At 43.9% G+C, this 23,334-nt stretch overlaps 1 protein-coding gene across 4 annotated transcripts in view; it reads right to left on the reverse strand.

Annotated features, from left to right (window-relative positions):
• The window catches only part of SLC11A2 (solute carrier family 11 member 2), a 44,277-nt gene that overhangs the window by 5,883 nt on the left and 15,060 nt on the right, over window positions 1-23,334 (reverse strand). For 3 of the 4 annotated variants that reach the window (XM_084610031.1, XM_084610033.1, XM_084610032.1), the window contains exons 2-16: window positions 22,516-22,599; window positions 17,380-17,516; window positions 16,199-16,324; window positions 14,394-14,513; window positions 11,993-12,099; window positions 9,286-9,356; window positions 9,077-9,144; window positions 8,171-8,326; window positions 6,633-6,791; window positions 5,930-6,016; window positions 5,521-5,640; window positions 5,049-5,198; window positions 3,679-3,752; window positions 2,779-2,932; window positions 1,909-1,962 (exon numbers count right to left, since the gene is read on the reverse strand). In XM_084610031.1, coding sequence (XP_084466157.1) covers window positions 1,909-1,962; window positions 2,779-2,932; window positions 3,679-3,752; window positions 5,049-5,198; window positions 5,521-5,640; window positions 5,930-6,016; window positions 6,633-6,791; window positions 8,171-8,326; window positions 9,077-9,144; window positions 9,286-9,356; window positions 11,993-12,099; window positions 14,394-14,513; window positions 16,199-16,324; window positions 17,380-17,516; window positions 22,516-22,549 — 1,617 coding nt within the window. In that variant the 5' untranslated portion in view covers window positions 22,550-22,599. The remainder of the gene's footprint in view (window positions 1-1,908; window positions 1,963-2,778; window positions 2,933-3,678; window positions 3,753-5,048; window positions 5,199-5,520; window positions 5,641-5,929; window positions 6,017-6,632; window positions 6,792-8,170; window positions 8,327-9,076; window positions 9,145-9,285; window positions 9,357-11,992; window positions 12,100-14,393; window positions 14,514-16,198; window positions 16,325-17,379; window positions 17,517-22,515; window positions 22,600-23,334) is intronic. The other variant, XM_084610034.1, reaches the window with a different exon arrangement.

Below are 23,334 nucleotides of genomic sequence, written 5' to 3' on the forward strand. Positions count from 1 at the left end.
TGCACAGAAGAATCACCTCTCTTGTGGTGAGCATGATAAACGCTAAGACAATGAATTACCTGAGAAAGCCTTGTCTCCAGTTAGAACTACAGAAACTAAGCTTGAAAACATACCTACATTAGCCATTCTCAATAAAATATTCCCACTTAAAAAAAAAAAAAGAGGACTAATTTTAGAGATCAGGAGAGTGGAGGACTAATAGCATGGGTTAAGTCAGGCAAAGCAAGGGGAGATGTTGTGCAACCCACACAGATCTTCCAGGGGACCCCAATCCTGACTTGTAATACCCTGGCTATTCCAGTCCCTAGCCTCTGTTGAGCAGACTGCAATCATGCCATGCTTTTGGGAGGTTCACACAGGGGGATTGAGAAGTCCTTTGGAAGCCACTTTCACTTGTGACCCATGTCAGGATTTGAACCCAGTTCTCTTAAAAAGGTGAAAAAACTAATGCACAAACTAAAATTTAGTAAAGATCAAAATATCTGATGGGCACATGAGATGAAGGACAGAACTGAGATCATTTGAATTCTAGTGAAAATACCTACCAAAATACCTCAACGCAAACACAAATGCTTACACACAGAGTTATCAGCTAAAACTTCATCAAGTAGTAACAGAAGAAAAATCTTACTCAATAAGATCCAGAACTTCAGTTTCCCTACAGGGTCACTTTACAGGATCCACTCATGAACACACATTCCCCCCGCCCCCTCCCCTAAAAACAATATTATATCCTCAAGGATATAACCACTTGATTCATGATAAAATTAGGACAAAATGTGCAGTCTTTTCCAAACAGAGAAAAGGAATGCATGTTTCTCACTGTGACCTTTGCAATACTAGATTTAAGACTGCCTTGGGAGGTGGAAGAAGCAGGAGGTACAATGGGGAAAGTTTTTGGAGTATAAAAGGGCCAGACGGGAAGTGAAAGTAAGCAAGTTTAAAAAAAATGGAGACCCAAATCATGAAAGGCTTTTAGCACATTCCGTTACGTTACACTCCATGAATCATGATACAGCAAATTGCAGAAAATACAGAGAACATTTCTGTTAATGCCATACATACAAAATAAATCACAGAATCAAACAACCTGTAAACACGGATTTATTTTTTTCCTTTGCTGATCACCAGAATCACATACTAGGTAGGAAAAAAACATGACAGCTCTAATGCTTAGACTTCTAGTGTTTGTGTGCTAGGATTTCTCCAACACAATTCCCACCTCTGGGAAGGAATTTCTGCACCCCAAATTCATTCTGATTAACTGAAACCAGTAACTATTTTCTAATGCATTTAGAGTGTGAGATAAACAGGGTCAATTTGAGATTACAGAATACAATGGAGTTCTGATCTTTGGAGGTAGATTGTATCACTTAGTGTCACAGACTTTACACGTTGCTTGTCTAATTGTGAGAAGGAGGATTAATACTTCAGATACTGTCCAAGCAGCTTGATTTCTGTTTACTAGCTTGTATTACAGATTTACTGGAAGACTTCAGAGGCAGAGAACTAGCTAAATGGAAGTGTCATTTTGGAACATAGTGTCTCTTTGCCAGTCTGTTAAACTGGTTAGTGTCTGGGTAATAGGTAAATTACAGGCAGTTCCTACATTCCAGCAGCAAGGTAACACTATGTTTGTGATTAGAGGGGGTCAGCAAGGAAACTTACTCATCTCTTTAGTTACCTTAGCAACAAAATATTTCCCAGTACGTACATCTGAGCTTTTATACAACAAATTTACACAAGTATTCTCTGTGCAAATTGCACATACATTTGGATATGTTCACACAGTAAACCATAGAAACACACTGGCTCTGATGGCTACCTGTTGTGTGCAGACAGACCCAGTGTTTAGTTAATTTGAGTGACAGGCGGTTCTTCAGTAAGCCCTGTTCTAGTGATGCTTACCGTTTGCCCACAGGCCAGGAAAGAGATCCCAAGAGCAATCAGACACAGCCAGCTCTGGAATTAAAGAAGAAGGAGTGGACTATGAGAAACATTGCTGCAAGTTACAATCTTTTTAGCAGCCACACATTATTGAATGGAAACATGGAGGGATTACTAGGTGCTATTTTTCAATAATTACTCAAAAGTCAAGTTACCAAATCTCTTCATAATGAGTTCTACAGAGAACGTTAAGGACGTTAATGTTAATGTTAAAGAACATTAAGCCTGCTGAGATTGTGAAAGCTATTAAATAGATTGTTGAGCATGGTTATAAGCTGTTCTAAACTTTGGCACACCTTTTCACAATCAGCAGAAACTTGGAGATACAGGAGCAGTCACAGGAAGGAAAGTCAAACTGCACGTTGACAGACATTTCCCCCCCCCCCTTTTTTTTTTTTAAACAAATGCATAACTGTCTCCTCTTACCATTTGAATACACACAAACAGATCTGGAATTCTGCATGATTCTGAAGGTCTCTCCCCATCAGATTATTAGATGAGTCACAAAAGGAACTGGGATGGAGGAAGTTGCAAGGAGTGGTGGACTGAGCACAGAATGGGGAGACAAATTCCTGGCTGAGTGGAGTTTGAGCGGGTCTTGACTTATGGGAAACTGAGGCACATATCTGAAATTATGCACCCCGTGGATGGTAAGGATTACTTAGTGTTTGTAAGAGTTCTATGGTTTATAAACAAAAAAGTTTCCAGCTCCTGGGAAAGCAAGTTCATTGTCTCAATCCTGCCTACAAGCTGCCTCAGCCCAATAATTACTGGAATCACAATTTTATACAGCAGTGGTCTTGCCAAAGAGTGTGGAAGAACAATACTTACCAAATATGCAACAAAGCACAGGTAGGCAACACAGACAATGGCTGCAACCACATACAAGGCAAGGTGTCCCAATGCGCTGACATAGACCACCACAAAATACATGTTAATGGAGCAGACAATGAGAATGAGCACACCGCCAGCGATCTTCCAGCCTCTGAAAGGGAAGCCAAAAGAAACGGGATTACAGGGGCATTTGGGGGGAGAGGGATGTTTCTATTTTCCATGGTGTTTGGAGGGAACACTTCTTCTAATGTAAATGCCAAGACTCTGAAAATAAAGTCACCAGAATAGAAACTTTCATTGAACGGCACTGACACTTTTCTAATAGGGTTGCTACTTTTAGACTCAAAACACAGACTAGATAAAGGGACAAGAAAAGATGTAAAGACAGAGCTCAGGAAGCAACAAACACACACCAGTTTCTAGCAGTGACATATCGGGCACCACTCCAAGGAGAGTGAGTTGTCAAACAGGTCTTGGGGAGACTGGGCTATGTAGAAGAAGCTTAGAAGTAGAAAAACTCTAATACTGTTTGGGGAATAAAAACAATTCACACGTTTTTGTGAACAGCTAACTCTGCTTAACTGAACTGAGTGAGGAAGAAAGGCCTAGTGGTTAGGGTGCCAGCCTGGACTTGGGAGACTTGGTTCTTCTACTTTGCCACAAAGTTCCCATGTGACCTTGGGCAAGTCACTTAGCCTCTCAATTCCCCATATGTAAAGTGGGGATAAAACTCCCCCCACCTCAGAGGGTGTTGCGAGGATAAATACATTAAAGATTGGGGTCGGATATCACATTTGTTGGGACCAAGCACCCAAGATAGACATCAGTATTCAGGGCTAAATCAAATGGTTTTAAATCAGGAAAAGGTCAGGCAGGTGGGATTCTTTTCATACTTACAGTCCATTGGCAAAGTCATTCATCACAGGGTGTAAGCTGGTGAAAGTGAGGACTGGGATTAAAGCAAAGGGAAGCTGGAATAAGGCAACAAGATGCAGGAGATTAGGGCTGGGACTTTGTTCACGTAAAAAACCCACCCAAAGTTTGTTTATACACAATAATTTTTCTCTTTAGCTATTGAAAGTGTGTCACCTAAGAGACCTCTCACGACTAGAAATGGGAAGCAGTTTAAAGCCACAGATGGTGCTTTCCCACCTCCCCTCAACAAGAGATTCTTCAGTGAAAGAATCCAGAAGCTTTATTTAAAGAAGCATGACCCCACAGTATTTTTCCTTCTCTCTTCATAGTCCAGCTGAAATAGGAGTTATTTTCTATGCTGGGATATGGACTGTATCATTCTTGAGTGTGAGGAGCACGTTTCAGACAAGAACCATTGGAAGCTAAAATTCTTCTACTCTGAGAACTTAATTCGACAGTTCCCATTCCCCATTTTACAACGGGAACAAGGCACCATAAATACATATCTAGGTTGTTGCAGAGCTGGAAACTTGAGGAGAATTGGACCAGCCAAGAAACTTGTTATTTTTTTATGACTTTTAAATATAAGCAAGGTATAAATGTAACCCTGTTTAAATATGGTTCTTGCTCTTTGTAAATATTCAAGTGGTGCTCAGATAATCCAGTGAGAGGCATATAAGAGCCGAGAAGTAATTTACCTGTTCTATAACTCAGAGGTTCTCAATCTTTTTCTTTCTGAGGCCTTCCCACCATGCTATAAAAACTCCATGGCCCAGCTGTGTCACAACAATTGTGCTTCTACATATAAAACCCAGGCCCGGCATTAGGGGGTAGCAAGCAGGGCGATTGCCCGGGGCCCCACATCACAGGGGGCACTCTGAAGCTAAGTTGTTCAGGCTTTGGCTTCAGCCCCAGGTGGTGGGGCTTGGTGCCCCCGGCTGCAGCCCCATGCAGCAGGACTTTGGCTTTCTGCCCTGGGCCCCTAGTGACTAACACCGGCCATGCTTGGCGGACCCCCTGAAATCTGCTCACAGCCCCCTAGAGGGCTCCGGACCTCTGGTTGAGAACCACTGCTATAACCAATGTTGGCCACAGTCCACAAGCAGCTACAGATCAGGGGCAGATCCTACATTCACTGCTGCTGGAAAACCCAATTCTGATGGCAGCTGCTGCCATTTACAGGTCTCTCCCACTCCCCTCCATACTTGAGCTCTCTGCACTCACGACCCCTCAGCCAACCACTTTACAGAAATGTTTATAAGTGGGCCAACAGAAGGCCCTAAACCCAACACCAGTAGTGACTAAGAGGTTGGTTCTGAACGAGGAATTGCTAGTAGCTAACAGCCGCTCACCTGTAAGCTCTGAAGAACGTTTAGGAAGTCATTCATCCCAGTCAGGTGTTCAACATCTTGAAAAATGGCAACCAGCAGGGTTGGAGTGATGGCAATGGAGCGGGTCAAAATCACTCGAGCAAAACGTGACCACTTCAGGTTGAGGAATCCCTTCGAGGAGAGAAACGGAAGAGCTGCTGTTGCTACAGTGCAACATTCCACAGAGTTAAACTGTAACAGGGGGAAAGGGAATGATCTACTACAGGGTGAGTTTTTTCTCTTAAAGAAACCTGAGTTAGGCTGGAATTTTCCAAGGGGGAATCGGGGACTTAAGAGTCTGGCACGTGGGTCAATAGCAGGAAAGTCTGATCCTGCAGCAAACTACATGACCAGGAAAGGAACCTAGGCCTCCACTGACCATCTCAACTTCAGAGGATTACAAGGGGAAGGGGGAAAACAAGACATAAGCCGGCACAGCTGTAGAGTCACATACCTCCATGACAAACTGCCCAGAGTAGGTCCCAGTCATTGTTGAACTCTGACCTGCAGCAAGAATCCCAACTGCCCAGATGTAAAGAGCAGCAGGGCCAAAATAACATCCCAGAACAACACCCTGAAACACAGAGGGTTTCCAGTCACAAGTCAGTTGGTGTTAAATCCTAGATTTAAATGCTCAGTCAAAAGCAGAGTTCTTGGAGCCAGCTGCTCCAACAGACTGATCATGGGCCGAGACAGGAAGGAACGCTGTTCTGTTCCAACGGGACAACTCTTATAGTCTTAAAGGTTCAAGCCTTGAATAGTCTCCATTTATTCAGAAGAAGCAGCTGCATATAACTCAATCAAGGATGTTAAAATCATTCAGAGAAGACCACACTGCCTAGCCTCACTATAAAGCCACTCACCCCCTTGTAGATATCCACTTCCAAGGTTTCATTGTTATTTGGAAAGAGTCCGGCATGAGGGCTGCTGCTGTTTGTGCAGACTTTGTTCTAGAAGAGGACAAGACAGTTTAGGAAGTTTCATTTTTGTAAACAGATTTCAGAGAGCAGAAACCACGGCTGGTAGAGTTTGGGGTAGAGGAGCTGGCCAGATGAAATGCAGTAGCATTAATGTGTTGGGTGCATCTTACAGGCTAGGGTGAGATCAGTGCCTACATTTATGCATGCCAGGGCACTGTAAAGGGGCCTTAGTGTAAATGAGAATCAGGCCCTCAGTGTATGCAACACTCAGGCCCACTGTTAACACAGTAGCTATTATTAACCCAGGTGCACAGTGTTTTAGGGTGTCTACACTGCAGCTGGGAGGTGCGACTGAAGTATGTGTAGACATACCTGATCTAGCTTTGATTAACCAACAGTGAAGCTGTGGCAGCATGGGTTAGCCCTGAGTAGGTACCTGGGGTCCCACGCGGGCAGGGCTAGCCCATGCTGCTGCCTGCCTGCCTTGGCTTCATTGCTATTGTTACTCGAGCAAGGGTGGGCCAACATGTGCTGAAATCACACCTCCTGACTGCAGTGTCGATATACCCATCGTGTATATTACTCCCAGTAATCCAGAATCTCCACAACACAAGCACACAACCCCCAACAAACCCCACAGACTCACCACTTGTTCATTCGTCTTCCCAAAAAAAGCTTCAGCAAAAACAGAGACGACGAAGACGTTAATGAGGAAGGAGACAAAGAGGGCAACACAGGACTCTATGAAGAAATACTTATTGGCTTCTTGCACCTCCCTCTTGTCTGCACGATTCACCTGCCTCGACTGGAGGGAAAACATTTAAAGATAGTTATGATAAAATATTTCAGAACCTCTAGTCAATGGAATCAGCTGTATCTCCAACAGGTGGTTCCTCTGATTGCTATTGAACTTTGGCCAGAATACATCTATCCTGTCTGACAGCAAATATTAAGAGCTGAGCCCTGCCCCTGACTGGATCCCTTGTTAGGCCTTACAAACAGCAGTAAACACCATGAGACATTAGACACCAGCTAGCCAAGAGCAGCTGCTAATGCAATAACGCTGTGGGGTGCATACAAGAAGCAGGGCTGTGGCTGACCACATTCACACAAGCTAGCCCATCCTGTGGATGGGTACGCAACACCACACGTTTGAGCACATTGCTTCAGCAGACTGGATTTCCCCATGGTCAACTGCAGCTCCAAATGAAATGTCACTATGCTGGACATGCTTCCCAGTTTACCCTGGCTCCCACAGGCTGCCCAGCCTTCTGCTGTAATGTTGGGATGTGCCCCAAGATACAGGAGCTAGTAAGTTAAGGTTTCAGAGTAGCAGCCGTGTTAGTCTGTATTCGCAAAAAGAAAAGGAAGACTTGTGGGACCTTAGAGACTAACCAATTTATTTGAGCATAAGCTTTCGTGAGCTACAGCTCACTTCATCGGATGCATTCAGTGGAAAATACAGTAAGTTAAGGGGCGGCCTCAGCCTGAGCTCTAAACATATGCTGCTGCAGGAAGGGGGAAAGAGAAAAAAGCCTATCTTGTTTGCAAGGACAGACTGCTGGCCTTCAGCTTTAAAATTAAACTGGGTTGGTCATCTTGTCCCCAACAGAATTAAATATGGATGAATCCCACAAGGCAGAGAGACTGGGAAGCACTGTTCAGATGTCTGAAATATGTTTTCAGGGGTTTGCCAAGTGTTAATCTAGACCCCAGTTAACGTGTGTTCAGCCAATGTATTCAATTTACCCTGTTAATTACGTAATAAATACCGTATTTCTTTATCAGGTGCACGTGGCATATTCTAATTCTGAAAACTTACACAGAACAGTCAACATCGGAATCCACTTACTGAACTGATTCCAAAGTATGGAGAGTTCTCCGCAAAGGTTACAGGGACTGCTACTATAGAGGGGATTTTCAAAGGTGCTCAGCATTGGCATTCGCTTGTCAGAGGTAAAACTCCCACTGACTTTGGACTAACTCTGCAGCCTTTAAAATCAATGGGAGTTTTGCCACTGACTTCCTTGATGACACCCACTCTGAAAAGGGCAGTCAGAACAATTCAGACATACCAGGCCTTGCAAGACGCTTTCCTCTCAACCCTAATGATCACATCCTAATAGTCTCATTGTACCCCTGCAGAGTGAACTAGAAAGGAGATGGGACTCAGTCCTCTCTTACCTTGACTAAAGCAGAATGCAGATACATGTTGTGTGGCATGATTACCGCTCCCACGATCCCCACAGCTTGTTCTAGCTGCTGGGTACCGCACTTGTCACAGTAAGGTATAAACATCCCCTTCAGCAGCTTTCCCTGGTCCGGTTTTACTGTAACATACTGCGCACAGATACAAGAGAGCCACTAGTACCTCTGGATTGGCAGAGTTCACTCAGTTGCTTAGATGGGCAACTTGGAAGGTCCCAGATTTGCCCCACCTCAAAATTACGGTAATTTGGTAATAGCTTCCACCTTTAAAAAACTTAGATATTGGTTACCCACTAGCACTGAAACAGGAGTGTTGTACGCCCCCAGGTAGCTATTTGGAGGCAGATAAACAGCTAACAATCATTGGGAAGGTCTAACCTTCAGTGCCAACCAGATTTGAGCCAGGAAGCAAATAGAGCCCCAGGGCAGTTAAAGTGGGCCCCACCTCAAAATAAATAAATAAATAAATAAATAAATAAATCTAGGAGAGCATTAAAGCACGTGCTTTAGAACTGGTCTAAAATTTTCCAATGAAACTGCTTTCCATGGCAATTTTTGTTTTTTGAACCAGAATTTTTCGGTTTTTGACTAAAATCTCAAAAAGCTGCATGGGAAAAACTTTTTTTTTTTTTTGGATCAGCTCTGATATGCTTATCTTTAAGCCTGGGCTTAAAGTACTTTCCAGAATTGGGGCCACGGGCGAAGGAGACTTCACAAGGGCCTGGCAGAAGAGGACAAAACTCAGAGGAAGAAATGAGATTGTCTGGTTTCTAAAATGTTTGAGAGAAGAGAATGAAGACACAAGTTCAACAGAAAGAAGGGGGAGAGGAAGTGTCATTCTAATTGCTAAGCAAAGCTCGAAGATGTTCAAGTGAGAATTACCTCATATCCAAACGTAAGCGCCATGATGGTAATAAGAAAGCCAAAAAATGCTTCCAGTTTTCGCAAGCCTGTGGAAGAAACGTGCCATTAGCAAGTTCTGGAGGACAAGTCTCAGGCATAATGTTGAGGGGGCAGCTGTCAGATTTAATCGGTTACATGTACTTTCATGGGACATTAAAAATAATTAAAAGGAAAATAAAAGAATTTACCATACTTGTCCAAGAACAGAAACATGAAAGTGTCAGCAATAGTGATGAGCACTCCACCCCACAAAGGGACTCTGCAACAGAACAACAAGGATTAGTTAGAATCGTGCTTTTACAAGCTCTTCTAGCCCTGTCAGTCCAAGTTCCCCTATATTCAGGGCAGGGATCATGACCACTTTGTGTGTGCTGTTATCAAACACTTATCTCAAGGTTTTATTTGTAATCTGACAAGCTGCTTGGTGACTTAAGACAAGAGACAACTCTGTTTTCTACATAAACAGTTCATATAAGAGTTCCACCTTAAACCATGCCTACATTTCTCTGCACAGCGAGCCAAGAGTTTCTGGAGCGAGACATACTTCTCATCTACTGTAGGGCAATGAGCCTGTAGTTTCTGATTAAGTTTCCATTTCTATGCTGCCTGGTGGAAGTGGCTAACTTGCAGGGAACACCCAAGCTAAAACACAGTTGGGCTCTGGACTTCCAGGCTAAGAGTCTACACCAGGGGTCGGTAACCTTTCAGAAGTGGTGTGCCAAATCTTTATTTATTCACTCTAATTTAAGGAGGACTTGTGGCACCTTAGAGACTAACAAATTTATTTGAGTGTAAGCTTTCATGAGCTACAGGTCACTTCATCACTGTAGCTCATGAAAGCTTATGCTCAAATAAATGTGTTAGTCTCTAAGGTGCCACAAGTCCTCCTTTTCTTTTTGCGGATACAGACTAACACGGCTGCTACTCTGAAACCTGTCTAATTTAAGGTTTTACATGCCAGTAATATATTAACGTTTTTTAAATGGTCTCTCTCTATAATATATAACTAATCTATTGTTATATGTAAAGTAGATAAGGTTTTTAAAATGTTTAAGAAGCTTCATTTAAAATTAAATTAAAATGCAGATCTTATCATTTTAGTGTGATCCTTGCCCTTGCTTTTCCTTGCTGAGTTTTCCAATGTCTGGCACGTATTTGGATAGTTTAAGAAGCACACAGGCTTCTGAGTGATCAGTTGTTAACCAGTTCCAAGAGGGACAGATTTAATGTGTGAAAATACCTGTTCACACAGGTATGTGGATCCAAATGCTGAAAGCATTGCAAAAGCAATTTTCTACAAACAGTTAAATTTCACTGGCAGGGACGTTCAGCAGGTCAGAATAGAGGCCCCATGATCTCTCTCGGTAGCTTTAAGTGCACTCTGCAGATCTCCAAAACTGATGCTTGCAATTCTGAGCTTTTTAACTGAATGAGCTGCATTTCAAAATCTTCAACATCCATCCACTGAAATACAGACAAATCCAAGTCGCTTTCGTTGAACTTTTCAGGTTTAATTAGAAAAGAAAGCATTGGGCCAAATCGCTGGAAATCTTGAAATCTGTCAGAAAATTCTGATTCCAGTTCTTGCATGTACATTCCAATCTCATCGACACCGACCGTGCAACATGTTGATAGCTCTTTTATGTGTTGGAAGTAGCGGAAAGTTGAAGTTCAAATATCCTGAGAAAAAACTGCTAGTTTTACAACAAATGCCTTCCAGGTTTCACAAAGATCCAGAACCATTTGCTCTGCACCCTGGAGACGGAGGTTGAGTTCGTTTAGGTGACTGGTGAGGTCACTTAGAAACATGAGCTTACACAGCCATTTGTCATCATCCAATTCGGGGTAGTTTTGTCCTTTTTCTGACAAAAAGGCCTTGATTGCATCAAAACAGTTATAAAGCACACCAAAGCCTTGCCATGACTTAGCCACCAAATGTTGCTGTGCAGTGAAATGAATGGACATCTAACTTTGCTTTCTTAGGAGCTGACATTTTGTCAAATGTACCCCTCAACTTACAGTGGGGAAAAAGATCGCAACAGACGGCACACACAATGTCAAAAGCAATGTGCTGTTCCACGTGATGTGATAGTGATGTAAGCAGAAAATCAGGAGTTAAAAATATCCCAGTATAGTGGTACTAGAACAATTTTTAAGGTGAGGGTGCTGAGCTGCGCCACCTCTTGCCCCTGTCTGCACCCCTCACTGCCTCACTGGCTGGGGCCAGTGGGCCACAGCTCAGGGCGGCTGCAGAGCCCCGGGCCAGCGGCTGGGACCCCAGGATGGCAACAGAGCGCCTGAGACCAGGGCCGACAGCAGGCCGAGCGGAAGCCAGCGGACGGGACCCTGGGTGGCAGGGGCCAGTGGTAGGACCCTAGACTGGCAGCAGAGCTCCCAGGACTGGTGGCCAGGACCCGGGCAGTGTGAGTGCCACTCAAAATCATCTCGCGTGCTGCCTTTGGCACACGTGCCATAGGTTGCTGACCCCTGCTCTACACCAATTTCCTTCCAGCTTTAGTTCGGATTTAACAGAAGCTCCTCCGGTGTTATGTATAGTAAGGTTCTGGTTTAACATGAGGCCTAAAAGCCAAAGGGAAGCTTATTTACAGTTCTACAATGTGTCACGTCAGCAATGGCTGGTGCCAACTGTGGGCTCAGAAATACCCATTTTATTTAAAAACCTTTAATCTCAAACGCTTTTTACGTAATACACAATGCAAAGAGGGAGCTCATACCCTGGTGAGCAGAACAGGGCAGTGATCTGCTAAGATTCTCAACTACAGGAAATAGAAGGGTCCTTTTTGGCATAAAGAGTGTTGTTTTCTAATGGGCTATGGGCAGCAGATGGAGAATGACATTCATTTCCTGTTTCTCAGGTGATAAAAGCCAACTTACTTCCCAGCAGACAAGAGGTTTATAGCGATTGCAGAGCCAATTACTTCTTGCATATCCGACCCAATGATAGCGAGTTCAATCATCAGCCACAACATAATTCGAGGGACCTAGATACAAACACTGAGCTTCAGATACTTGAAATTAAAACCAGAAATAATGAATAGATTATTACAGGGGATGTTTCTTCTCCCCAACTTCCTGCCGGATTTATGGAGGTTTACAGCACCATTTAAGAAACCCATCTCCTCTTCCAGCACTGAAGACAGCGGAAAACACCCATGACTTCAGTATATACTGTATCAGGCATTGCTAACGAGTTTTGAAGACCTTATGCGCGTCAGCTTTTACAGTTTATTTTCTGCTTCTTGCTCAGTTTGGATAGTGAAACTAGACAGATGCGTTTACTACAGCATATGAGCAGCAAGAATGGCAGGTGTGCATTTGTGACAGGTTTAAATCAACACCCCAAAATGCCTTCCCAACAGAAATGTAATCAAGTTGTCATGACTTTTCTTATGAGAGATTTGGGCAACCCAACCTTATGGCCTTGATTGTCTGACTCAGTCCCTTTAAACTGGTTTGTGTAAGATTACTGGAAATACTGATTAAGGGGAGATCCATGTTTTCCACTGGATGGCTTTACTCATTTTCAGCTGAAAAGTAAGTTATAACCATATGCTTACACAACCATGAGCATTTCCTCAACAGCCAACTGCAATGCGCGTTCTTTCTTCATGACACCCCCCCGTGCTTTTTAAAACAAAGACTAGTTTTAAATCTCTCCAGTCATCTGAAGAGGAAACCTGATTCAGTGGTTTGAATCAGAAACTAGGGAGTCAGGACAATCCTGGGTTCTATGCCTGACTCCGCCAATGTTGTGAGACGACAGGAAAATCATTCAACGTCTGTGCCCCAGTCTCTCCTTTCTAGATGGGAACAATACCTCCAACCTCATGGTAGGCAGGCATGCTGTCAGGTTTCATGTTTGGAAAGTACATCAACACCCTCAAACATATGTGTAAAGTTGTATTATAAAGCCTATATCAAAGGAAGCTAGCGTGAGCCAGATCCAGAGACTTTGTTAGTGCTAAATCCGGGGTAACATTAGCATTTGTTTGCCACGTATCAGCACGTAACCCTGCCGTTCTTTCAACCACAGGCCATTGCAGAAGTCAATCCTGAAATCCTCAGCTACATGGGCATTATGCAAAAGTGAACTTCACAAGTCTATTTTTAGAAATAAAACACCACCGTTAGAGGCTGATTTAACATATGTTGATCAACAGTAACATTCACATGAATCACAAGAGAGGTGCAGACTGCCTGAGACGAGTCACAAACTGACACATACCCACAAGATCGTCAGAAAGTTTCTTTGTAAAACGAAGGCTAGAAATTGGAGTAAGACCAATGTAAACTCAGCAAGGGCATTTAAACTACTGTTATCCCTTTCCTTTTCTTTTTGTTATCCCTTCAGAGGATGCACTGAATCTACCCTAGGGCTTCATGTCTAAGCTTTCCTTTCATCCCCCAGCCACTGCCCAGCAACAATCCACCTTTCAGACTAGTCACTGGGAAACCAAGGGTGCTTTTCCACACACACCCCTGCCCACCAATGAGCAAGGCTTTTCTTTGAACCCATTGTGCTTTACTGTACAAAAGGAAGAGTTGTCACACACACAATGAATGGCTTTTGAGATGGACCGTGTCTCTACTGGCCTTTATTGCTTTGCGTGCAGAAAAGCAAAAACTCTTTCCCTAAAGAGACGTATTTGGCTTTTTAAAAATCTGTCCCCTAAGAGGGTGCCTAGACTAAGCACACACGAGTCATTCAAGTTATACCAAAGTAGGCACTAAAGGGTATGGAAAAACCACCCCCTGAGCGACGTAAGTTACACTGATCTAAGTGCCGGTGTGGACAGCACTATGTCGGTGGAAGAAGCTCTCCCATTGGCTTAATTACTCCACCTCCCTGAGTGGTGGTAGCTAAGCTCCCGTCGGAACAGTGTCTCTGCACAAGCAGCGCTGAAGCTTAACTGGTAAAGCTATGCCACTGTAGCGATTCTAGTGCTGACTAGCTCTCAGACAAAGGAGGAAGCACCATTCACACCAATTTTGAACCAACAGTGGAAACCAAAGGAGGTGTCACCTGTACCATCCCCAAGCCCTTCAGTTCAGAACCATTTTGAAGGCACTGTCTGGAAGTGGAGGCTCCATGTCTGCTCTCCTCCCTCTCAGCCCTTCCTGGAATTTCAATTCCTCAACATTCCTGGGTCCCAGCCATTCAGAAAGCTTTATTTTCAGTGACACGACTAAGATCTCAGATGAGCAAAGCAGCCCAGTACATGGGAACAGCATCCAGAGTCACTATTTCAAATCTAAAGGCCTTTAGGTCACCCACCTTTTGATACTGCCGGTTACACATTTCTGCAAGGTGCAGTCCTGTTACCACTCCCAGCCTCGCCGCCAGACGTTGCAGGAGGAGACCAATGACAGTGGCCAGCAGCAGAACCCAAAGCAGCTGAAAGAGATGCAACAATGTACAGTAAGTAACCTTGAGTAATGAGGTGCTTCGGAGGCAGATGAACAAGTCAGGACTGTCACGTTATTGACTTGAACTGGGACCATATAGAATATGGTTGCAACCATGGTCCTGTAGTGGCACCAAATCCTGTATAACGGGGGTCAAATAAGGTGTCCAAGACAAGGTTATGGTTTGCTGGTTATGATTATGCGATCTGTATGCATGTATCATTTTTGTATTTAAAGTTATAAGAATTGGCTCTATACCGTCTGTATTTCAAACTTGTGCTATGCTTGTGGGTGACACCCCAGACAAGTTGGTGTCAGCTCTGCCTAGCCTGCTTGATGGCCCATTAAGGACCATCAGCTATACAAATGACCCATTGAGAGAAGGCAGACACGCCTTGTGACTCAGCAAGGTTTGCAGGGACATGCCTATGGACAGAACTCTGATGTTTTTCTATGCCATGTGACGGACAGCTTGACTTTGGAACAAAGAAAGACAGACCACATGGCAAGAGAATATAAGAAGCTGCTGCAGCTCCTCCATCTTGTCTTCAGTCCCGCTTCATACCTCTGGAGGGACTTTGCTATAAACGGAAGCTCTAAACAAAGGAATGAAACAAGCTGTGGATGTCCTCCAGAGACATGATTTGAACCTGAAGTTTATTCTATTGCTGCTAAAAGCCTGAACCAAGAACTTTTCCATCACTGTATGTCATTGATTCCATTTAATCAATTCTAGCTCTTGTCTATCTCTTTTTCCTTTTATGAATAAACGTTTAGATTTTAGATTCTAAAGGATTGGCAACAGCGTGATTTGTGAGTAACATCTGATTTGTATATTGACCTGCGCCTGGGGCTTGGGTCCTTTGGGATCGAGGGGACCTTTTTTCTTTTACTGGGGTATTGGTTTTCATAACCATCTGTCCCCATAACGAGTGGCACTGGTGGTGATACTTGGAAACTGGAGCATCTAAGGGAATTGCTTGTGTGATTTGTGTATAGCCAGTGGGGTAAGACCAAAGTCTTCTCTGTTTGGCTGGTTTGATTTGCCTTGGTGGGCATAGAAACCCCAGCCTTGGGTTGTAACTGCCCTGCTTTAAGCAATTTGTCCTGAATTGGCACTCTCAGTTGGGTCCCAGCAGAACCAGCATCATTACAAGGACTTGCACTGGAGAGCATCTGGGTCTCCTGAGATTACAGTTCTCTCCACAGGCCTTCTTGTTAATAGGAGCCAGGAACGTAGTCGATCCATTTGGAAGTGCAGTCCTGTTGAGATTCCATGCTTGGTTTTATAAGCCTGGCACTGACATACACAAGGGGCTGCAAGCAAATAAACCTGCAAGCCATTTTGTTGCCCAGTTTCACTCTCAGGCATACTGCAAGCCTAAGATCTGCTAAACCCACTCCTCATCAGTATCAAAGGCACATAACACCAGCCTGGAGTCAATGTGTCATCAGTGAAAAGCTTAGAGGGTAACTTCCAAGCAACACAGGGGGCAGACCTTTAGACCCCTTGCAGTTGGGAGTTTGGCCAAACCTTTCAGCACAACAGCACTGATGAGGCCTTTGGCACTTAGCTGAACACGGGCTCCGCACTATCATCTGGAAGTGGTGCTAGGCACCTGATAGGAGAGGTGGTGGGCCTGGATGTACAGCCTAAAAAAGCTTCACACTGACCTTAAACCCTGCGACAGCGCCTGACTGTAAATCCGACTCGATGTTGCCAGGATCCAGGTAGGCGATGCTCATGAGAAAACCTGGCCCTGTGAACGCCCAGAGTTTGCGGAAGCTAAACCATGAGTGCTTTAAAATGGAAGAGAAGATTGAGAGGTTAAGACTCTGCTCTACACCAAAGGCTGGTGTGGGTTCCAAACAAAACAGAGCTCAGCCTCCAGGAACCAGTCCATTTTTAAGACAAAAAAATTGGTAAGAGGAGCTTACAAACTTTTTTTAGCTGCCAGCAAAATAATAACCAGCCCCTGGCAAGATCTCTCCATTCCCTCATCAGTCTCTCTTCATTTTGAAATCCAAAGTGCAGCCCTTTATTCCGAGACCTTCAGTGTCACCCGCACTTTAGCTGCAGGATGATATCAAGTTAACTTTGCATGCAATCCTCTGAAAAGTGCTGGCTTGCCTGCTCTTTACAGAGAGGACAGCAACTGCATCCCTTACAGAGCTCCTTGTGAAGGGCATATGGCTCAGCCATTATGCTGATGGGCCCAGCTTAGCATTTAAACAGCTATTCTGACTTGCTTTTCTTGGTAAGAGCAAAGCCAGTTTTCACCTGGGAATCACACACTAGACGTCTCTCTGCTCTTTAGCAGAAGCAGAAACTGCTGTCCTGGGAAACATAACTAAAGAAAGCAATGTGGCTCTGGGGTGAGTGCTACGCCAATCCTCATTAGGAGTGTGCATTCACTTGAAACAGACAACTGTTTTGAAGGTTCTGTAAAAGTCTGCCAACTCTGATAGAGGCAGCATGAGGAGCGTCTGCTGTTCAGATTAAGCTGACCTGTTTACTCTGAATGCAGCAATAGCCATGTGGGTAACTGGCATCCACAGCAGGTAGTGAACCTGGCAGTCACTTGGTTTGTGTTAGTTGGCTGACAGTCACTCGTTTTGTTTTAGTTGGGTCACTGAATCCCATGCAAGCATGGCAGACACTTCACCCCCTTCTCAACATAGCTCTCCATAGTTAGAAACAAGCAGCCAGCTCTCCTACCTAGCGCCTCAATTTAAACTGAAAAGGGACCCAGCGCCCACAAAGGGAAACAAGTCATCTAGATTACTACCACTTCCATTAAAGCCATTTCCCCACCAAGGTGAGCTTGCTAAGTCTGGGGCCCAGCCGCACTGACCTTTTCATCTTCAGGGATAGGGATCTTCTCATCGAAGTAGGTGGTGAATGGTTCATCATTGGACTCCGGAGACTGCTGCGGGACCGGGCTGTTGTAGATCGTGCTGATGACCTCCTCGTGGTCTTCAGAGACATCTTCTGGATTTACAAAAGCCACGTGTAAAACAAGGGAGGAGTCATTGTGCTGAAATGATGCAAGTTCCATTTTAAACCGGCCACATTCCTAGCAAGTGCCATAGGTGAAGCAAAAAGCGAGTGTTCTAGCCCCTCTGCCTTCCCTTGCCAGGACTGGTTGGTTGGGGGTTTCAGGTTTTTTTTCAAACATGTGGAGGAATGAAACGTGTGGAGCAGCAAATCCACAAAAAGAAGCTACTGCAATGAGACTGGGTTCTCCACTTGACACTCTCCAGCTCTCGTGTTCACATGCGAGCGAGACAAATTTATTTTTTAGTTTATTTTTTATTTCAAATATTAAGATGCCTGCCTAAACTCTCATTACCAAATCATTACCAATAGAATAAATGAAATTACTACTTCACTGCTGCTGGGATTTTGCTGAAAGTGCAACTCAGGTGGGCCAACATCTACAGGCATTCCCCACACCCTTCATTCAACAAACCTTAGCCCTGTCCAAAAACCCTACCATCTTTTGCCGCATGCCTGGAAGTTCAGTTTAAGCCCCTAGAAGATGCTGTTAATGCACTGAATTCAGCCTCAGGAAGGCACAATGCACAGTTTGCTAGATCTTTGGAAGCAAGGAGTAAGAGACATTAAAGGAGACTAGTTTCAGAGTAGCAGCCGGGTTAGTCTGTATTTGCAAAAAGAAAAGGAGTACTTGTGGCACCTTAGAGACTAACCAATTTATTTGAGCATAAGCTTTCGTGAGCTACAGCTCACTTCATGCATCTGATGAAGTGAGCTGTAGCTCACAAAAGCTTATGCTCAAATAAATCTGTTAGTCTCTGAGGTGCCAAAAGTACTCCTTTTCTTTTTAAAGGAGACTAGAAGATCATTTTCCCGACTCCCAGGATCTGAAAGAGAGCACACAGCAGACACCCAGTCCGGCTGAATTCTCTGGACAGTATGTAATTTTAGGCTGTAAGTCAGGTAAACAGGGTCAGTCCAGTGACAGAATTACAACTCCCAACAACTTTCACATCAAGTCTTTTAACTCCATTCCACTCCTCCCAGCACCGGCCCAGAATAAAAAGCCGATTCCAGCCCCCATGTTATACTCACTCTGGCTACCACCTCCTAGCATGCTTTTGTTTCAGAGGAGGAAAAGCAGCATCCAAATTAGTCCTGCCTCCTTTGCTAAAGGCAAAAGTAACCATTTATAACCAGAGAAGTACAAGCAAGGTTTGGGCTCTTACACAGTTTCCAGTTGCATCATCAAAGCAAACTGAAGCTGGTTGTTCCTCCTCATTTCCCCGCCTCCTAAATACCTGACCGGCCTGCCAGCAGATCTGTTTATATAATAGATTTAAAGCAACAGCACCTGTTTGTCTCTTTTCCTAGTGGCTTTGGTTGCACAATATCTTGCTCAGCCAGTTCAACCAAACTAAGGAAGTTATATGAACAGTCAATCTGTTGCTTAATGGTGCTGGAAAGTGACAGCCTGAGAACTGGCTTCAGCCACAATTTTCATCCATCTGGAACAGCTAATCTCAAAGGTGTAAATCATACCAAAACAGGCCAGCAAAAGTCTTAGTTCTACCTGTGAGTGACGCAAAGAACCCCTTTAGTAACTCCCTACAAAGTACTGTAACAATCTTTGTACAAAATATGCCTTGTGAGGTATCATTTAAAAACTAATAATTCCCTGGTCAATAATATCGTGAAATATACATAGCAACATTATATGGAAAGTTATGAATTCCCCCATATGATGCACATGTTCAAAACTAGACAGCCCTGCTTGGGCAGAAGTTGCCAAAGAGAACAATCCGAAACAAAGGAATGTGTTTACCTCAATATATACATAAGTAGTAAACAGGATCATCAGGACAGCAGGGGAGGAGATGGCAGGAAGTAGAACAATCCACACATTAGCAAACACAGTGGGGAGGGAAGAAGGTGAAGGAAGCTCCATGCTCTACCAAACTCCATGTCACCTTCCTCAGAGCTTAGTGAAACTTTACTTCAGAAGAATACACTTCAAAGATTCAATAGACTATAAAAGAAAGGGGCAGAGAACCCCAAGTTCTCTTTCAGCTAAGCAGAAAAAGGCACCAGCACCTTTAGGCCTCTGGAAGAGATCCTGACTGAGGAGAAAGAAAAGGAGTATTTGTGGCACCTTAGAGACTAGCAAAAGTGAGCTGTAGCTCATGAAAGCTTATGCTCAAATAAATTTGTTAGTCTCTAAGGTGCCACAAGTCCTCCTTTTCTTTTTGCGGATACAGACTAACACGGCTGCTACTCTGAAACCTGACTGAGGAGAGGGTCAGTCACCATCTTGCTGGAAAACTCTGGGTGAGAAAGGCCATTTTGAACAAAGCCTTGAATCAAAACTTGCTAGATTAAGTTTTAGACTTTTAGGTGCGTGTTTTCACTTTTATTTGCTTGTAACCATTTCTAACTTTATCTTATACTTGAGCTCACTTCAAATCCTATCTTCTTTTGTTAATAAACTTGTTTTACTATTAATCTAAACCAATATCACTGTGTTTGTACTACAGCAGTGGTTTTCAACCTTTTTTCATTTGCGGACCCTTAAATTTTGAATGGAGATGCAGACCCCTTTGGAAATCTTAGACAGCCTGCAGACCTCCAGGGGTCTGCGGACCACAGGTTGAAAAGCACTGTACTAAAGTGAATGTCAACTCCAGTTAATGGGGCAAACTGGTGTGTTTTGTCTCATTAAAAGAGCAAACAGATCTTATTCCTTTGAACAGGGGTGGAGGCTGCAGAGCACATGGGTCTAGGGAATTTCGGGACTAGGGGTGTGCTGTGATCACCTCCCAACATTAACCAAGTTTGGTAAAGACAAAACTGGTTGGGAAAACTGCTGGCAGACTGCTGGATTCCAAGCGATTGAATCAAAGCTGTACAGCATACAAAGAGCATGCTGGCTGTGTGTAAGTCCTAGGCAGGGAGCCGCAATACCAGAAGCATTTTGGGACACTCAAGGTTAAAAGTGAATTGCACCCAACTGTGATACTGTCACTATCCAAAGCAAGTACTACACAAAACCCAGATCAATGTTACTCTAATTAGACTAAGGAAGCAGGATTTAAATGGTATGAATGCATCCGATGAAGTGAGCTGTAGCTCACGAAAGCTTATGCTAAAATAAATTTGTTAGTCTCTAAGGTGCCACAAGTCCTCCTTTTCTTTTTGCAAATACAGACTAACACGGCTGCTACTCTGAAACCGATTTAAAGTTACTGTCTGGTTTCTCCTCTTTTATCCACTGCTTTCACTAACTGGTTCACAGGCAATGCTGACAGGACTAAAGTTAAATCCATCTAGATTTTTAAGCAACCGGATTCTGAAGACCACAGAGCAGCTGTAACATCAGTAGAACCCCAGCTCCTGTTCCGGGAGAGTCACCAATAATGAGTCTCGAGTGTTTCCTCTGTGAGCACAGATACAAGCATGAATGCTGCTGAGCCACTCTTCTCCTCCATGAGCTGGTTATTGTATTTCACATACTGCTCTTGGAGAGCCAGAACAGGCCAGCCTGCAAGCCAAAACTAGCACTACAGGTCTTGGCAGGCCTGCCTGCCTCAACAGTGACCATTTCCTACTATAAAGGCTGGTTTCCATTGACTAGACTAGTACTCAGGTTATGGTGTTGACGCTCTAGTATCCATCCCACTTTTGAAGGAAATGACACACAGAACGAGCTAGCCGCAGAGGACAGCAATCTACAGCAGCCAACATAGGGCTGGAAGGAACCTCAAGAGGTCATCTAGTCCATCCCCCTGTGCTGAGGCAGATTAAATATACCTACACAATATTCTAAGCATGATTTACTTCCTTCTGCTGAGGCAACCAAAGAAAGAATATGAATCTTACATTGTGAATACTCTGGGGCAGGGATTTTCTTTCTGTTCCGTGTTCACTTGGCGCCTAGAGCAAGTGGGCCCTGGTCCAAGGTGCTACCACAATACAAATAATAAGTGGATTGTAGAGGCCCCAGCCCTATCCTATCTACTTCAAATCATTCTCTGCCAGGGTTGAAGCAACTGAAAACAGGGACAGAATTCTCAGCCTGTCCAACTAAGTTTTACCAATGTCAATTTCTGCCCTTCTTTGACAGTGGGGGCTTTGATTGAGTTTTCACCATCTTTGTCATTTATTTGCTGAAATCCACTTTGTTTTCTTACAGTCTTCACGGAGGAAACCCCCTCAAAGCGGACAACCATGGTCGAAACCAAGTAGTTTCCCCAAGTGTAGACGATGATGTTCTGTGTGGCACAGCAAGGGAAGGGAGCATGAGGAAGTCATCCTCCAAAATTCAATCCACAATGCAGGGGGCCCCTTTAGCACTGCAGTAAGATTGTCGTTTCCCAGGTAACCTCTCAACATATTTTATGCAATACACTGAAACTCCCTGCTCACAGCCAGGCACCCTCTTGCCTATTGTAATTCTTTGAGAGTGGCAGACGGTGCAACTGGAAAGATGGTAACCAGACCACTTGGACAGACGGTCCTATCCGTCTAGAGATTTGTTAAACTCTTTTCATGGAATCTCAAAACCTGTTGCTTTCTACTGCAAGTAGCATGCAAATAACAATTAAGACTGGATTCAGTCACAATCTCCTTCTGATTAAGAGAGGGAAGAATTTGCACGGGGATTTCCAAAGCCTAGTAGAGTTAAGCACCCAAACCCCATGAAATTTTAGTGGGATATGGCCACCTACTTCCCTTAGGGTCTTGAAAAATCCCAGCCTTGGTTCTCCCATTTTAAAGTGGTTTCCAATCTATAACCTTGCCAGTTCACAGGAGAAGGATGGAAATTGCCTGAGGTTATTGTTTATTATTGTTTATTATGGGAATTCTTGTATCTTTCTCTAAGGAGCCTGGTACCAACCACTGGCCTGAAACAAGGTATTGAACTAAATGGACAACTGGTCTGATCCTGTATAGAAATTCCTGTGTTCCTAACATGCACACGAGTGTGGAGTGTTACCATATAATATTTTCCGCTCCTTGCCAGGTGCCATGGTGGAAGACCTCTGACTGGAGGGGGAATCCTTAGAATAGGTCACATTAACTGCAAAAAAGAAGGGAAAAAGGCATAGTTAGGGCAAGAACACATCAAACAGAGACTGCATGAATCCAGGAGAAAAAACAAAAAAGAGAGGCTACAGTATGGACTATAGAACTAGCAACTTCCAACAGACAGATTAAAGCACAACAGCCGCATGCGTAGAATTTATACAGCCCTTTCCCGGCTTTAAAAGGGCTTCACCAAATATTAGAAATAGACGTTTTCATGTGGACCTGATTTAGAAAAAGCCTGCTTGAACAAAGAAAACAAGTCCCTTGGGAACGTAAAACAAGAATGGGAGGGGGGAGTGAGCAGACCACCTAGAGAAACTAATCAACATGGACATTAGTTCTTGCAGATTCTGGTGCCAGCTCCAAGATTAGAGCTGCTTGTGACAGACATCTCAACCCCATCTTTGGGGTCCACTGTTTTAAATGAATGGCTTGTGTGTTCTACTCTGGGGGTTGGGGGCAGAGGGGGAAGAGAGTTAATAATTTTATTTGAGGTAATGTTGAAATAAGGAACGGTACAGAGTTCAAGCATAGGAGTTTCTGGTCGTCAGGGGATAAGGTACAGATTATCAAGGGGTGCAGAATTCGATTTAGGCGCTGGTGGAGCAAGGATCACATAATAATCTGCAAATTCCCCGACTGGGGGAAAAGTTTAACCGGTCAGAGTACAGACATCGGGATATGGGGACTACAGCTCCTACAAGAACTTAAAACAGTGGGTGGTGAT

The sequence above is a fragment of the Lepidochelys olivacea genome, assembly GCF_965140295.1.
Source record: "Lepidochelys olivacea isolate rLepOli2 genome assembly, chromosome: 20".
Lineage (NCBI taxonomy): Eukaryota > Metazoa > Chordata > Testudines > Cheloniidae > Lepidochelys > Lepidochelys olivacea.